Source organism: Manduca sexta, chromosome 28 (genome assembly GCF_014839805.1).
Source record: "Manduca sexta isolate Smith_Timp_Sample1 chromosome 28, JHU_Msex_v1.0, whole genome shotgun sequence".
NCBI classification, from domain to species: domain Eukaryota; kingdom Metazoa; phylum Arthropoda; class Insecta; order Lepidoptera; family Sphingidae; genus Manduca; species Manduca sexta.
The window spans coordinates 5,602,367-5,618,831 of NC_051142.1; the positions used below are offsets into that span (position 1 = coordinate 5,602,367).

General features: G+C 32.8%; 2 protein-coding genes across 6 annotated transcripts in view; both read right to left on the bottom strand.

Annotated features, from left to right (window-relative positions):
- LOC115451071 overlaps positions 1 to 8,904 on the bottom strand; it is a 37,093-nt gene extending 28,189 nt beyond the window's left edge. The window contains exons 1-2 of one of the 3 annotated variants that reach the window (XM_037444275.1): positions 8,614 to 8,897; positions 3,589 to 3,621 (exon numbers count right to left, since the gene is read on the bottom strand). In XM_037444275.1, coding sequence (XP_037300172.1) covers positions 3,589 to 3,621 — 33 coding nt within the window. In that variant the 5' untranslated portion in view covers positions 8,614 to 8,897. Of the gene's footprint in view, positions 1 to 3,588; positions 3,622 to 8,613 lie in introns of all 3 variants that reach the window. The other 2 variants (XM_037444276.1, XM_030179266.2) reach the window with 2 other exon arrangements.
- A 271-nt stretch (positions 8,905 to 9,175) lies between these two features.
- On the bottom strand, positions 9,176 to 15,393 carry LOC115451427 (kynurenine formamidase). 3 transcript variants are annotated; one of them, XM_030179741.2, is made up of 5 exons: positions 14,990 to 15,393; positions 13,240 to 13,363; positions 12,648 to 12,749; positions 10,015 to 10,228; positions 9,176 to 9,679 (listed from the first exon to the last, which is right to left on the bottom strand). In XM_030179741.2, the coding sequence occupies exons 2-5, from the start codon at positions 13,346 to 13,348 to the stop codon at positions 9,220 to 9,222; spliced, it is 885 nt and encodes a 294-aa protein (XP_030035601.2). In that variant the 5' UTR covers positions 13,349 to 13,363; positions 14,990 to 15,393; the 3' UTR covers positions 9,176 to 9,219. The 3 variants fall into 3 exon arrangements, with proteins under 3 accessions (XP_030035601.2, XP_030035597.2, XP_037300176.1); XM_030179737.2 differs by lacking the exon at positions 14,990 to 15,393 and adding an exon at positions 14,860 to 14,980; XM_037444279.1 differs by lacking the exon at positions 14,990 to 15,393 and adding an exon at positions 13,976 to 14,012.
- Positions 15,394 to 16,465: the final 1,072 nt, after the last annotated feature.

Consider the following 16,465-nt stretch of genomic DNA (forward strand, 5'->3'; position numbering starts at 1 on the left):
TGTCCCCAGCGAACCAATTAGTTGTGGATTTTAGGGTTGCCATGTTGAAACATAATGTGCGAGTACGTTGCTGATGTTCCGTTGCGTAGATTTACGAGGAACAACATATAATAGCATTCAGTGTTTATATTTCACTGAATACACGTCGCGTCTAGACTTTAAATAGTAGATAGTGATAATATGCATAATATACCACCTTTATATTCGCTGCTCGCGTTTAGTCTAGACCCACTGTTATGAATTTCAAGGTATTTTGTTTCAGAGACTTTTTGTTAATAAGTAAGAGTGCCATGATGAGGGTGTTTCACTATATGGTAGTGTGACTTGGTGTAAAAAAGAACGACATAAGTCGCCGCGCCAGAAACAGCCTAGGTTTAAGTGAGCTACGTTAGGAAGAGTGCACTATTGTAAAATTATGTTTATGAACCTAGGCATTGTCCGGCTCTTAACATTTGCAAACATAAATGATTTACTTATTATGATAAACGTCTTATTTAATTTACAAGTACCATAGTTTTTTTTAAATGTAGTTGCCGAAAAATTCACATGCAATTTGATGCGTTTTAAGACATTAGGTACTTTTATTACAGTAAACTTTCACGACTGTTATTACAGTAATATATATATTTTTTTCATGGCGATAATTAGAGAAAAGTATGTAGACCTACCTAAACACAATAATATTTATTTTTTAAAAGCCAAGAACGGAGTCCAATTTATCCTTTTTTCAATCTACATTTTTCCCTTAAACGTCAGTATGGTATCCGCTATTTGTACAACGCTAGAACAACGTGAAAGATTTTAGGTCGTCCCTAACCATCTCGTGTGCCTATCCTTTGTAACGTTCTAATAACTTGTAGAAAGTAGCAGGAAAACTATTTTTAGCGTTATCTTAATTGCTATCGTTTCTTTCACACGTCATTTAACCGTTGTCCACTCATTAATCTTGTCGTATCATCATTAATTATACGTTTAATATAAGCCGCGTGGTCGGGCTTAGTTTCAGCGTGTTTTCATTGTGTATGCATTGTTTTACTAATTAAAGGGATAAATGTAAAATGTATTAAACGTTTCGTACTTTCTGTTGTATTTTAGGAAAAAAGTTATACGGTTAACCTTTTTTTTTATTTGTAACTAGCTTCCGCTCGCAGCTTCGCCCGCGTGGATTTCGGACTTCAAAAATGGAGGAGGTGCTCAATTTGTCGGGATGTTTTTTTAAGTATGGTGGTATGCAGGTGGTCCGATTGTCCTGTCAGGGTCTGATGATGGGATCCTGGTGAAATCGAAGGAAGCTTATAGCATGATTCAGTATTCACGCGTGATGGCTTATTATTAGCGTATTTCATGTATAACTTTGGTGTTTCTATACCGATTTCTATGATTATTTTTTATGGAATATTTAATAATGTTAACTTTTTTAATTAGGGATGACTGAGAGTGTTATAAACGTAAGAGAAGACAAATATAATGAGAATGCTTCGAACTGCTAAGCTATCGGGAGTTACACGTGTTATTGTGAGTCAACCATAAAAGATAGACATATGCTGTCGTGGGATATTTCTTACATAATTTTAAGGAGAACATTTCCGTCATACATGATTTCTGCGTAGCTTTAACCATTAAGGTTGCACACGCGACGGAAGCTTAAAAAATGAAGTAACTTCTCCCGTTTTCCCAACATTTCCCTTCACTGCTCTGCTCCTATTAATTGTAGCGTGATGAAAAGTATACTATAACCAGCACAGGAGTATGACAAATAATTGTACCAAGTTTCGTTAAAATCCGTCGAGTAGTTTTTGTTTCTATAACGGTTATACAGACAGACAGACAGACAGACAGACAGAAAGACAGACAGACAGACAGACAAAAATTTTACTAATTGCATTTTTGGCATCAGTATCGATCCCTAATCACCCCCTGATAGTTATTTTGGAAATATATTTCATGTACAGAATTGACCTCTCTACAGATTTATTATAAGTATAGAAGATATAGATAGAAGATTAACGTCAATATTTTGTCATTTAGACTGCTCGTTAATATTTATAGAAAGAATATAATGAGAATAGTAATTATGGTTTAGTATTAAAATACTAATTGATGCAAAATATTTTTGCTATCAACTACAAATAATTCTAAAAAAAAATTATATGTACAACGTAGCTCATTTATTCAAACATGTTTTTGTTGGTTCATTTACTATGTTCATTATTTAGGTAGGTGTAAAAAATATTTTTATAGCCTGAGTATGTGGTGTTCGGTATGATTATAAAACACGTTAACCCCATTTACGAGCCGATAACGATCAGATTGTCGTAAGATTTGAAGTGTTTGCTCATTTAGACGCATTTATCGTTTAATCGCTTTTGGTGAAACATTTTTTAGAATATATTTTTCTACAAAAAGTCCATTTTGGTTTTCTTTTAAATTTCCAAATCCATTTAAAAATAGGGGACAGCCTAGTTGGTTGTGGAACGGACTGACGCGAAGAATTTCCGTAGCTTCAAAACATCTGACTTTTCTAAAATTATGCGTGTATTATCACTTGCTTCAACGGTGAAGGAAAACATTGTGAGGAAACCTGCATACTTGAGACATTCTCAATACGAATTTTGAGAATGTCTGAAGTCTACCAACACGCACTACGCCAGCGTGGGCGCTAACGCCTAATCCCTATCAGTATTAGAGGAGGCCCGTACCCAGCAATGAAACAGTATATAATACTCGGCACATATTACTACTAGAAAATATAAAAATGAAATTGAATAATGCTTCGATAATTACGTTGTTAACGATTCATGCAGTATTAATAAATACATAATGCTAATGAGACAATATAAAATGAATTGACAGAAACGTAACCGCATTAACGCCATTGTTGTCAGATTATGCAGATTTGAGGATCAGAGACGACGTGCAATGTTTAATGATTACTGACATCAATAAAGGGCTAATGAATCGAAATGATCTTATGGACCGTAGTTCCCTTAATTACCGTTGGAGGTATTTCTTCGGAATGTCTAAGCAACTCATTGAGGAGGTTTCCGAAGGGAGCTCTGATGATTTGTTTACTAGATCAACTCGCCGAAATTAAATTCAAATTAACCTATTTACGGAACAATTAAAAGGGCTGGTCATGGTTTATAAATAGGTTTTTGTTTAATAATGATTATTTCCAGATCTTATATTCAAACAAAACTGGAACAAACTACTTATTATGGTATTAATATAATTAATACGGGTTGTAATTATGATTTATATTCTACAGTTTACCTATTCCTAGATAAGGTATGTGTTAATAGATATAGCATGTTTAATTGGCGGTAAGTACAAATTAAAATGTGTTGAGTTTTGTTAGTGGGACCACACCAGTGGGACTTTGCCGGTAGTAGGATATATTAATATCCACCAGGATGCAACCACCGTACACAAGGTGTTAAAACCCGCCATAGTGGCCCACGTAAGTGAGTCGTATCTCGGCATCAGCATGTGTATATCCTGTTCCAATAGGCCGGTATAATTGTGTCGGCTGCCCAGGGGTAATCATTTCTCGTCAGTCGACATTCTATTGATTCCCGCTCCACTTACCATCATGTGCAGTAGGGATTCTTTGCCGTGCATCTATAAAAAAAAATACGTAAATATTTAAATAATGGATAACCAAGACCTCAGTTCGCCCTGTAACCACGAAGGATTTCAAGTCTTCGAAACGTTGGGAGAAAATTATAATATACAAAACCGCGATAAAATGACTAAAATAGTTTTATTTTAAAAACATTCGCGTAAACATACGGAATTCGTATTTAAAAAACAATAAAAAAACGCTATAAAAGTGCAGTAATTTAACAAACTCAAAACTCAAATGTCATATAAAAGTGAAAGACCTCGTCAAATTATCGTGACGAGTGGTAGAAATTTTGTCTCGATAAATATGATAATTGATGCCATTAGGCTCTAGTGCGGTTCCAGCATCAGACATTGATTAATTAGTTTTAAGGTGACAATTATCACCCTGCGTTCGCAAATTAACTTTCAATTACTTTAGACTTTAGAAATATATCAAATTTAAATCAAAAATGCATAATTAATGTGACTTTCATTTAAATCTTATGTGTAAATGATTTATACTGAGCATGTTAAATTAATTACGGAATGTTCATCTTTAATTAAATAACGATAGACATCAATGTTAAAAATATGTAAGACGAATAAAATCGTCAATGTCTAAAATAATTGAACGACTTTAGTTCTTTCAATTTGAATTTTATTGTCTATTCGTTGAATGTTCAGTTAACAATCTTTTCGAATTCGTTGAAGCCCTTGTGGCTTCTACAGTTAATTCCATTGGTACATTTACGGAAAATTTCATTCGCAGTTAAACAGGGTGTAAAATGGCAACATCGAATCGTAGCTCGCTGTCTTAAGCCCTTGTTTATTTGACTTATTTTATTGACTCGTTGAGATTAAAGTCCCTTTGCAGTAAAAAGAAACTTAAGAGCAAACGCCATTACGGATGTCCATCTGCCGATTTTGCTATTGAAGTGGACTATAAACAGAATTAAAATTTTATTATTGAGGAAACGTCGGAGCTATTTTCGACACAACAGAAATTGGGAAAGACTGCAAATTTTAATGAGATACTTATCACTGGGCTCTCACCAAACAATTTTAATCAACTTTATCTAAAGTAATAAAGGGATTTTTGAGTCTCGTAGAAATTTAATAATCGAATGTTTCTAACTCATAGATATTACATATTTTATACTCATTTTTCTCTCTACACATAAATGTTATTGGTATGTTAGAATTGCATGCGAGTATACTATTTAGTTGTCATCCAAACAACGGTAAACTTTCATAGTAAAATATTTCACAGTTGCATAAATATAGTTCTGCTCCTAGTCAAAATTCATAAAACCGGAATGAAATCCGACATCGTTGACATTTCCGCTGGGAATCGGGGTTTGGCGTGTGAATGATTAAGTGCTGATACTCGTATGTACTTCGAAAACGATTACCGTATCGCATCAAGTTATAAACACACTCCACTCCACTTGTATTCTGTCTGCCTTAATTGAATATGTCAATCACTAACTGGAACCAGAAATTAAAGTATAGTTTCTTCAATGTATGAAAGGGATATTCGTGTATTGATGAAGGTTATGAATAACTTATGGTATTACCTGTCAGTAAACATGACGAAATTACTAGATGAAGTTATGTACTGGCACTTAACGATGAGTAGATTCATAATATAGAAATCATGTTAGAGTATTCATTTATTCCTTTTAAAAGTATGCTTTTGTTCGCGTCTTCGTCTGCCTGAAAGAGTATTCCGGTATAAAAGTCCTGCTATATATTTTCCCAAGAAAAAAAATAGCCTATGACCTTCCCTGTGTCTTAAAATATCTCCGTCTTAATTATCATCGAAATCCGTGCGTTAGTTTTTGAGTTGGTCGCGTTCAAACAAACAGAGGTGGCGGGGGAATTTATAATATGTTCTTATATTATGGAGGCGCGAACAAAATCTAAGAGTATCCTTATACTATTAGATTTGTCCGTGCCTCCGTTCCCATGTTTTAGGTATAATAGTCCCCTGTAACTATTTCCTTGTTTTTTCCTTGTTTTTGCATTAAAGCTAATCTATATGTAAGTCCAGGATATAATAAGTTTATCTCTGGTAACATAAGTTACATTTTAGCCGGGAAAAGTACAAAATAGGTCTTATTTCAGGAAAGGTGTGGCAACGTGGGCGTTGACTAGTAAATATAAAATGAAAAATTCAATTCAAAGTAAAAGTTTTTGATTGATAGGAGACATTTTTTTCCATTTTAGGCGAATGTCGGCGACGGAAAGGCGGCAAAAAACGAATTAATTTTCGTTTGTTCCATAGAGTTTGTTGGAAAGTTGTTAAAATTAAATTGACTGTAGTAATGAAATGAAACGAATATTCTTTGTAATGCGGTTAGATACTTCATGTTACTTCATCTTATAAAATTATCAATTCCGATAATATAGTGCCGATGCACTTATATTTCGATTGCGTTGTAAACTTGATCTTAAACAAGTATATAGTGGCATATACAACAGATGTTGCGTTTGAAATGTAGAGTAACAACAACAAATAAAAGGTTATATTTATGCTTTTTGTCACGTGTGAGTGTTACGTTTAATTAAAACGGTCGATAAGCTGAAATGTGACATTTAGACAGCACATTCAATGCGGTTTGAGTCTGTTAATTATGGATATACATTTTCGATGCACTTGTTTCATCTTTTATAAATTAATTCATTTGTTATAATTTCAACTTTATTAACACAATTATTGAGGTTAAAACATATAGAGTAGACCTACTCTTATAAAATGGATTTTTGTGTTGATCTCTAAATAGTTACTATGTTCTCCATTCATGCTTAGGAAGTGCAAATTAAACAAAAAATATTATATCTTCAAATCTATTCTTATATATAAAGCTAAAGAGTTTGTTGTTTTTTTAAACTCGCTAATCTTAATCTAAATAATTTATTTTGATGTTTTACTTACAGGACCATTACTACTACTACTACTACTATCCATTCCGGAACATATTTATCCTGGAAAAATGTTTACACGCGTTCGGACGCGCAGGAAAAATTATCTATAAAAATGTACCAACATGTTGTCGCTTATAAAATACCTTTTTCGATATATAAGTCCTACTGTGTTGTTTTAAAAAGATTTTTGATTTTGATTGTTTCATTTGGCACTTAATTAGTATCTATAATAATAATAAGATGATACAAATAATGTATACAAATTAGATTTGATATCGGTCGAAGTATTTATCAAGACATCTGAACAATGAATCTAGCGCCGCGACCGGACCCGACGCTAAAGAATACCATCGGACCAATACTGCCTTGACATGGTTTCCTGTTAAATGGATCAAATTCCAACGGTTCGTTGTTTAGTAGTTGTACAGTTCAAATTAATGGCTGGATTCATTATTGTTCTAACGTAAAAGTTATTATACCGCTAATGGTTATAGGTAGGTTTAGGATCATCAGATGGCGCGGCAATTCAAAGCGCATAAATATTTGTGTTATAATTAAGGGTTGATTTTTTTATAATTATCAAAGATATTCATTAAATAAATTATGATCTAACTAAAATTAATTTATATTTTTTGTTTGTAGAACTGTAGGTGTTTTTTACAGGCATACACAATAATTCTAAAGTCTGTTTTAATTCATTCTTAATTACAGACGGATTATATCCTACTTAAAATGTCCAAAATATAAAATGTGAAAAATATACATGAATTGCGTCATAATATGCAACATCACTGGATAAAAAGAAACTAATCATGTATTGGGTTTTTTACTTTGTTCAATATGCGAGAGCCAAAATAGATACTGATTGCAACCAACACGTAACTTGATTATTTGTTCACCAGTATAGTAACCTAAAAAAAAGGAAGGGTACGTTTTCAAGTAATTTTCAGAAAGTTTGATTTATTTTTATTTTACAAATTTTTAGATATCTTAATGAAAAGTACTCCTATAATATCGCGTATAGCTTAAATATGCCGTATTCCATGATTTGGTGTAAAAATTGTGTTGAATAAATGTAAAATTTTATATAATATTTTAAATCCTGCCGCAAAATATGATATTAGTACTATTTAATTTTTTAAAACACGTTAATAAGTTTAAAGCTACCCACATAATATGAATATCATATTTTTTTTACAGAATAAGTAAATTTTTATTGCAACCATCTTAACTTGTCTGCAAATGTGGACTGTAAGGCTAGGAGACCTTGGCTTGATTGATTCCTCCGTCAAAACGTTTACATGGGTTTTTCAAACACGATGTTATCAGAAATGGATCCTCCTGGGGGTTCGAGCCGGCCGGCCGTAAATATTACATCTAATTATTTCTGCATCACGCTTGTGAACGTATGTTGCGCCACCCCCATACTAGCGGTGGAACAGATTTCTAAAGCAACTCTTAAATTACAGAAATAGTGGACGAAAGTAAACAGATGATCTTTGGAACATACATAGTTTGAACCATTAGGGTGGATATAGAGCATAGGTATCATTTTTTCATAGAAATTGAATAATTTGATTTAGGAAATGTAAGAATTGTTTGAAAGAAGATCTTGAAATTGGGAAGAGTAAGTGGATCTTAAGAAAAATAACGATTAGAAACTTTGTGCTTTGATTCAAACAGTCAGAGCTATGGAGAAAAAGCTAAAATCTGGAAATTAGATTTTATATTAGACCTAATTATTGTCGCACAGACATAATTTGTCTTGACTCTTAAACACAAGTCATGCATTGTAAGTTTCAGGAACTTCAAGTGACCGGAGTCTTACCTCTAAAACCCGAAACAAAAAGTAAATATTTGTGTGAACCAAATATTTACTTTGTGTGATTCTTTTATTTTTTTGGTAACTGAATATTATGGCCTTATCTTTTAGTCTTCCTTGACTTGTATCTTTTTGTTTCCTTGATTCAAAATATAAACGTTTATACAACGGACAAACGTATTGTTATTTATTTAAGTACTTGTAATAATAGATGCTATCGTGCAATTAAATAATTACTAATAAAATAAAAAACTTACCTTTAAATATATATCTAGTCGATAAAGCACAATAATACTAAACACGTAAGAAATACTTGAAACTTCTAAAAACTATTTGGAAACTTTTAAATTACGCTGATTATATTATATTGCTTGCCAGCCTCACAGTTGTTAGATTATGGTGATGGTGATTTCATTGTTAGTCGTGTAGTTGCGATCGCATGCCGTGGAGTCGCATGGCGCGGTCGCGGTGTGGCTTGGGCGGAGGCGCGAGCCAGTCTGCCGCGCCGCCCGCCTAACGCTAACTTCTTCAACTTTACCAACACTTTGTGCACTGAAATACATTAATAATGTCATCAGGTGTAAATTTATTTATGGATCAAACTATACATTGTATGGGGTTGTTTGTTTAATGATTAAAATTGATAAACTTTGACTACGCTAGTTAGTTAGCCTGAATCGGATACTAAGGTAGTGAGTTAAAAAAACTTCGTAATACGTCTGAGTACGTGTTTGTATAGCCTATTTATACTATGTTGTAATAATAAAAATCGTATTCCTAAAGGCTAGCAGGTATGAGGTAGCAATTTTTACACATATAGCAACTTTAAAAGTCAAATTTATTTCTACAATTATTATTTTATTTTATAAGTATTTTTCTATGTCTTGAATCAACAGCATTTTTAAATAATTATTATTGTTTGAGAAGCACTCAACTATATCAAAATGATCGTAATTATCTTTTATATCTAGATTTACATTTGGCAAAGAGTATTTATTATGCAGGAGTTCATAAAATTCTTTGGACTGTTTCTTGAACCTTGATGTATCGTGCTGTCCAGCAATGACGTTTATTCGAATTTCTTTATCCTTTAAATGCGCGAAGTTGTCAAAATATGGTGACAGGGTGTTTGCAAGCTCGTCAGTGAGGTTAAGAGCATCATTAACCGTTGTATATAACAGCTCCTGGAGACTATAGACACCAGAGACCAAGAAGGCTCCTTTTAAACGATTGCTACCCGGAGTGTTAGCGAGTAAAGATGCATTCGAGAGTATCTTAGCCACAAGATGAGCACCCGCGGAGTGTCCGGCGAAGTATACTCCCCTAAAAATAGAACAACAATCTGTATTTTATGTATGAAGATAAAATGTATCTATCTCAGAACGGGTTGATAACCTTTTTGCGGTTCGTGTATCGAGTATCATATTCGAGTGATGGAACGAATATGTTTATCGAATAAAACATGAAAGAACATAATCGTTGTACGCAACTGTGTACAAAAGGTATATCTTATAAGAAACGTTTACCTGACCTATTAAAATTAATAGCATGCACAAAGTTTACAAAGAGAAACATTCATGTAGTAGCTCTGAAGCAGGAGACGTCATTTAGTTTTCGGGTCAGTAGGCCATCAATATCAAACAATTTGTCTTTCGTACCTAGATCGCATGTTCTCGGCGTATTGGAATACGTATTTGGCTGCGTTTTCCACCTCACTGACTATCTGTTGAAGACCGACCGTCGGGCAGAGATCGTACCCGACCACTATAGTTTTAATCCCTGCGTGGTGGAGCGGTTCCGCTGCGTACCGGGATATATTCCGAGATAGCATTTGCCAGAAACCGCCGTGTATGTATACGAAGATTGGGGCGTCTGGAAAGTACAATATAGTATGAGTAAATATTGAAGAATTTGAATAGAATTGTTTTGATGATCGCAAGGAAATGACGTTTACATATTAATTCGCTAAGAAATACGTTTTACTTTTTTTAAACTCATTGCGCGTATAGAGTATGAGATTTTGCATAATTAACCCGTGAGGTAGCTGAATGTTTGCCGGCAAACATTGACAGCTACGCGTGTGACGGAAAAATAACCTTATTATGTAGTATATATGTAGTATATAAGGTTATAATCCCGTGACACACGCAAATGTCATGTAGCTGTCTTGGCTCGCCGGCGATTCACGAGAGACCAAGAGTTAAAGTTCATATAAAAAAAAATATATTTCATTTAGTTATATTTATGCAGATAAATTTAATTTATACATGTAATATGTGTTCTTAATATATTAAATTCAACGGTCTAATTTCGATCTCTTGTTATAATAATTATGCTAGGTAGACTTTATATGCAAAATATTTTTTTGTAGGTATGTCGTAGTATCTAATTAGTATTATATAATTAACTTTTCTTTATACACAAGTTTTGGGTTGCGATTAGAAGTAAGCATATTTTGTAATCAATAATTGGTGTATTTTTAGTTGTAACCTGTTTTGTGTTAAATAAATAAATAAATAAATAAATAAATATCTATTTCTGCTGTTAGAAGCAGTATGCTTTGTGTATATTCCCATTTCCTTTCCACTATAGTTAGTGCAATTGTCGGACATTGTGAGACTGATATCTAATGACTGTCAGGATGATGAGTGTGACGCAATGATTTGTAATTCAGTATGTTGGGTAATGTGGTTGCTATTTAGGCCGAGGTACTTAAACCATTAACCGGTGTGCTTGAAACTCATCAATGTTTAAAAAAATCTGTGTCCAAGGTTTTTGTTTACACGATAGCGTGGGACTACGCGACGTGTCGCACGTTTTTATGGAATTAACAGTTCTATATGTGAAAACATTGTTATATTGGCTGTATTTCGTTATTTTGCTGGAATTTATTCTTAATCGTGGATTTGCTGTCTGATGAATATTTATTTACTGAAAATAATTACATTCGAATATCTTGCAATTTAAGACAAACGATCTACATTCTGTAGCATTGTAAATTGCATAAATTTCTTTGTAATTGTTTTTGTTTGTATGAAGTTGTTACGTGCTAAATCTTATTTCAGTTTTTTTTTTTTTACTAAATATGAACTATAATTTAAACGCGTAAAGTTATAAAACGTAAATATTTACTAGAACATTCCACGATTTAAAACGATATTACGTGTGTCAGATGCGAAGCGTTAATCATCGTGATAAGGATTCGGGAACACGCTCCCATCTCAATGTCCATTCGCGTCTGCAAAAACTGAACACTATTTTTGGTAAATAACATGTTTGTTTGACGCGGGTATATTACAATGTCGAGGGATGTGATATGACAATCCAACTTATTATTGAAAATAAAACCCCGCGGCTTCGCGCGTTTCGTGAAATTCATAAGGGGTTTGATAGGCACGCTTACAGTATTTCATAACACAATAGTTTATTACGTTGGCTCAAAGGGCTGGGATTCGATAAGAATAATATCAGCCATGTATAGGTACGAGTACACTATTCTACATTGAATACGAATCTTCATTATTATTTGTTTATGCCATACTATTGAATATCTTGATTTGTATAATAAATAAAAAATACTTTAAGTGTAAGTATAATAAATACTTTGGTAAGGTAAAAAAGAACCTTCTAAGGCCCACGTAATTATACATTTTTCATAAAATCCCTTCATAGAATATAAAGAAATCCTTTGATTAAATTGCAATATATCACTACATATTATAAAATTTTATAATAAAATAATTAACAAAAAACGTAGTGTATTTTTGCACTACATCGCAAAAAGAAATATTAAAAACATGGATGGTGAGTTTTGTTAGGAACTGGGCTTTCTTCGGTCACACTAACTTTCACCTTTAGATGAATTATTCTTTTTTCCAATGAGATAAGACGTTCTTTCTATATGTCATAAGCGTGTTCCTTTCGCGCAATCTTATTTCATTCAACAACCTGTCATTCTACTCGCTACGCATCAAATCAAAATGTCTTACAAAATACAAACTGGGCTAGGTGTTGGCAATGTTCGGCAATAGAGCAACATGAACGTATTTTAAGCGCTATCATTTTATATATGATTTTTATATTAAGTCGTACTAATGTAGAAGTTTGTGAAGATGTTTGGATGTTCGTTAGAAGTAAATGCAGAAACGGCTAAATGGATGTCCGTGAAATTTGTTATACAGGTCATGTCTCTTAGACTTTTTATACCAGAAATCCATATAGTACTTGTATTCTGAAAAAAGTGTTCTACTCAAGCAAGGTCGTGAATATCACCTAGAGCAGCATATTTTACCTTTCGGCAAGTCAGTCCCAAGAATGTCCAACTTCTGTCCGAGCGTGGGTCCATACTCGATGTCCAATTCATGTGGAATGTTATTGGTCGCTGCTAAACTGGCTGAATATTAGAAAAAAGGCTATTAAAAGAATGCAACCTCTAAATAACCCTGCCTTTATCAAATATGAATAGAAGATTTTTTGTTCTAGTCACCCTCACGATGTGTGGAATATTAACAAGATTATAACTAAGCACGGTCGAGTATTAGTTATGCATATCGTTGAAAGTCGAAACCGGTTATGTGCTTAGTAAGTCAGTGATAAATACATATGCATTTGCCCTGCAATAAATTGGGTTTAAATAACTCTGTGTTTCTAAATTTTGAAAATATAAATTCATAAGATTTTTTAGCTTAATAATGGATATTACATTCTGAACAACCGATACTCTTTAAGGGAAGTTTCTTCATTGATAGTTACTTATGGCAAAATAATGTCATGTATTTTGCGGCAACTTTATGGCTTCTATTTTAACCTTTGCACTTTATACACATTAGCTGTCCATTATTTAAAATTAGCGAGTATTTGTTTAAAAACGAATAGCTAGTTACCTGATGTGACATGTTCTACATGGTACTTTATGACTTCTCCTGGAGTCGAAAACCGTATTGACCATCTGCTAGGCGAGTATTCTCGTTCGAAGTCGATTTCTTCTGCCATGATATTGATTTGTAACTGGAAATTATGAGAATGTCGATTAAATATTGGAATTATACTACTTGTATACCTTTGAAAAATAATTAATTTTAACTAATTCGACTAAATGGTTCCAATTCACCTAAGGTCGTTTTTTGGAATAAAATCAAATTTTAAGTCTGTTATAGAATTGTAAAGTTTTACAGTATTGCGTTGCATTTAAATAGAGAAAAATAAATAAATAGGTACTTTTAATTGAAGACGTAAAAAGAAACTCTTGTAAGGATATGCGTAGGCAACTCCCGACCCCGAAGGCATGTAGAACCCAAACAATAAAATTTTAGATTAAAATAAAAACGTAAGGGCGTTGTTTGTGAAACATTATTTTATATGTTACGTGATATAGACAAAACAATAAACAATGTATCTTATAATAATAATAATATCAGCCCTGTTTTATATACTGTCGCACGGCTAAGCTGGGGCCTCTACTACTGAAAAGGATTAGGCCTTAGTCCATCACGCTGGATCCGGATTGATAGGGATCTCACACCCTCAAAATTCCCATAGAGAAATTCTCAGGTATGCAGGTTTCCTCACGATGTTTTCCTTCACCGTTATAGCAAGCTATAATTCACAAACGATACACACATAATTTTATAAAAGTCAGAGATGTGTGTGTTTAGATCCTGCAGACATTCGTCTCGTCAGCCCGTTCTACAACCAACTAGATTATCGCCGCTTATACCTTACTTCTTTCCAATATTATAAACCAATTCTAGTTCGCAACATTGCCCGCGTGAAAAATCTTTCCCGCTAGAGTCAATAAAACACTAATGATATTTAATATCGCCCGTACAACGCCTTTTTACACCGGTAATTAGCTCCTATAACAAATTTTGTGTTTTTTTTTAATTGTTATTATTAGTTTTTAAATAGATGGCTGGTGTAAAGATGCCGCTATAAATAATTTTTAAGGGACTTTGTAGCTGGTAAGGCTTTTCACACAGGCTAAGCCGCGATCATTGCTTTGTTTTAAATATGATATATTAGGCAAATAAATCAAATTAAGCATTCGTTTTATGTTATAATTATATAATAAAAGCGTATTTCAAATGTTGCAAACAGCGATTATGGGTTAAATAGAATCTAGGTAAATATTTATACTTAGTTATTTTGTTGGGACTTAGCAGCATATCGTATTATGAATATTTATTATTTACTGTAACTATAGATAGTGCAATACGATATTTCGTAATAAACAGCTGTTGCTCTTTGATTGTTTATTGTCAAAGGTTATAAGCTCATCAATATATTTTCGTATACATAATACGGACATGATGAGACAATTTTGCTTTTTATATTATAATACACTATACAATACAATAACAGTCTTTGATTTGCTTCATTCATTTATAATTTGTATTTGTTCTAAAAGACCGCATAGTAAAATATAATATTAAAAAATAAGATGACACGTAAAATAATATGGTTATTAGACTATTTAAGTGTATATTTCATAAACAAATACTTACACTAATGTACAAAAAAATAATAACCAGATAATACAACATAAACACTTATTATGAACTTCACCAGTACGTCTATTGTCTGTTTGGATTGTGGTTTAAATGTGGCCTGTGATAGTATCAAGAATCGACTGACCTGTTTGCGTAGATGTCGCCGCAATAAGTGATTGTCACCGCTTTAGCTACTCGACTTAAAAAATACATCGTTTGTTGTATAATTCGATCACGAACTTGCTTTTCAGAGCCGGTATTACGTATTTACGTCTATACATTTTAAAGAAACGCGATTTTTTGTTTGGTGAGCAAAGTTCATACTATAAACAATTATAATTAGGGAAATAGCCATTTATATTGTTAAATATACTTTAAATTTTTTGTTACGTTTTTTAAGTTATCTATTGTAAGGAAGTGATAAAAATTTTGGAGTTGACACGTAAACACGATCACGAAGAATTGGGATACGAAACAAAAGCTATAAAACGTTGCTCTGTTAACCTAAGATAGGCTATTAATTTATAAATCTTTCCAAAGGAGGCACATAATATATTTTTTCCTGAGATGTAGGTAGTTACTTACTATGACCTAGTTCGGAATGACACAAAATGTTACGTCGAATATATAGTACTTGCAACCGTAATTTCACATTATAAGTGGTTTCTTAGGAAAGGGCCCTGTTACATGGAAAGACAGACAAATATCTACAAATTTAATAAATACTCCTGTAACGTATCTTATTCCTTGAAGGTACAGAACTATATGATGGTAGATCGTCCGAATGAAATCTTATTTTCAAGTCATAACAAAAACAGTGCAAATTAAAAGTATTCGTGTAAATATAAAATATTTGGCGATCGTATACAATTCAAGGGTAAAATATTGTATTGACAAAAGTATTTATAACTGTTTGGATAACACTTCAGACAACTTTCGTAGTCTTTATTTAAAACAAAGTTGAGTTCAACAACATAACAACTTATCAAGTGTTCCTAAACTGTTCAATTTGTGTCTTAAAAGCATTAGTAGATCTTAAGATTAATATTTTTGTTTTCAACTAGTCCATTAAATCTAATGAGCCTCTTTATATAGTGAGTAAACAGGTTGTGCAATCGCCTTTGGTATCTATTACAAATATTGTGTTCGAAGGCAAAAAGTATTAAATTTTATAGTCTCTCAACTATAATATAAACATATTATATACTTATTACTACAACTGTGCAGCTATATAAATAAATATTATTTTCTCTCAAAAAATCGGTACAGAATCATTCACTTTTGTAGGGCCGAAGCTTTGCGGAATGTTTTGCAGCAGGCGCATATTTATGGTCACGCGTGGTATTTTAGTAAAATGTAAAGCAAATTTATTTATGTTCATCTACAATAGGCGTAAACAAAAATGATTCATGTCAATTGTAATGTACAAAACATTTTGAATAATTACCGTTACGGCGCTACCCGCGGGCGGTGTTGAGCAACTGCACTTTAATTAATGTTTGAACCAACTCTAGTAATATAACTAATTGATGCATTTAAAATACGTAATTATAAATTTGTTTTTGGTGTTAATAATTTATGTTTCAACATCCTACCATCATTATTTACCCGGCTATTAATT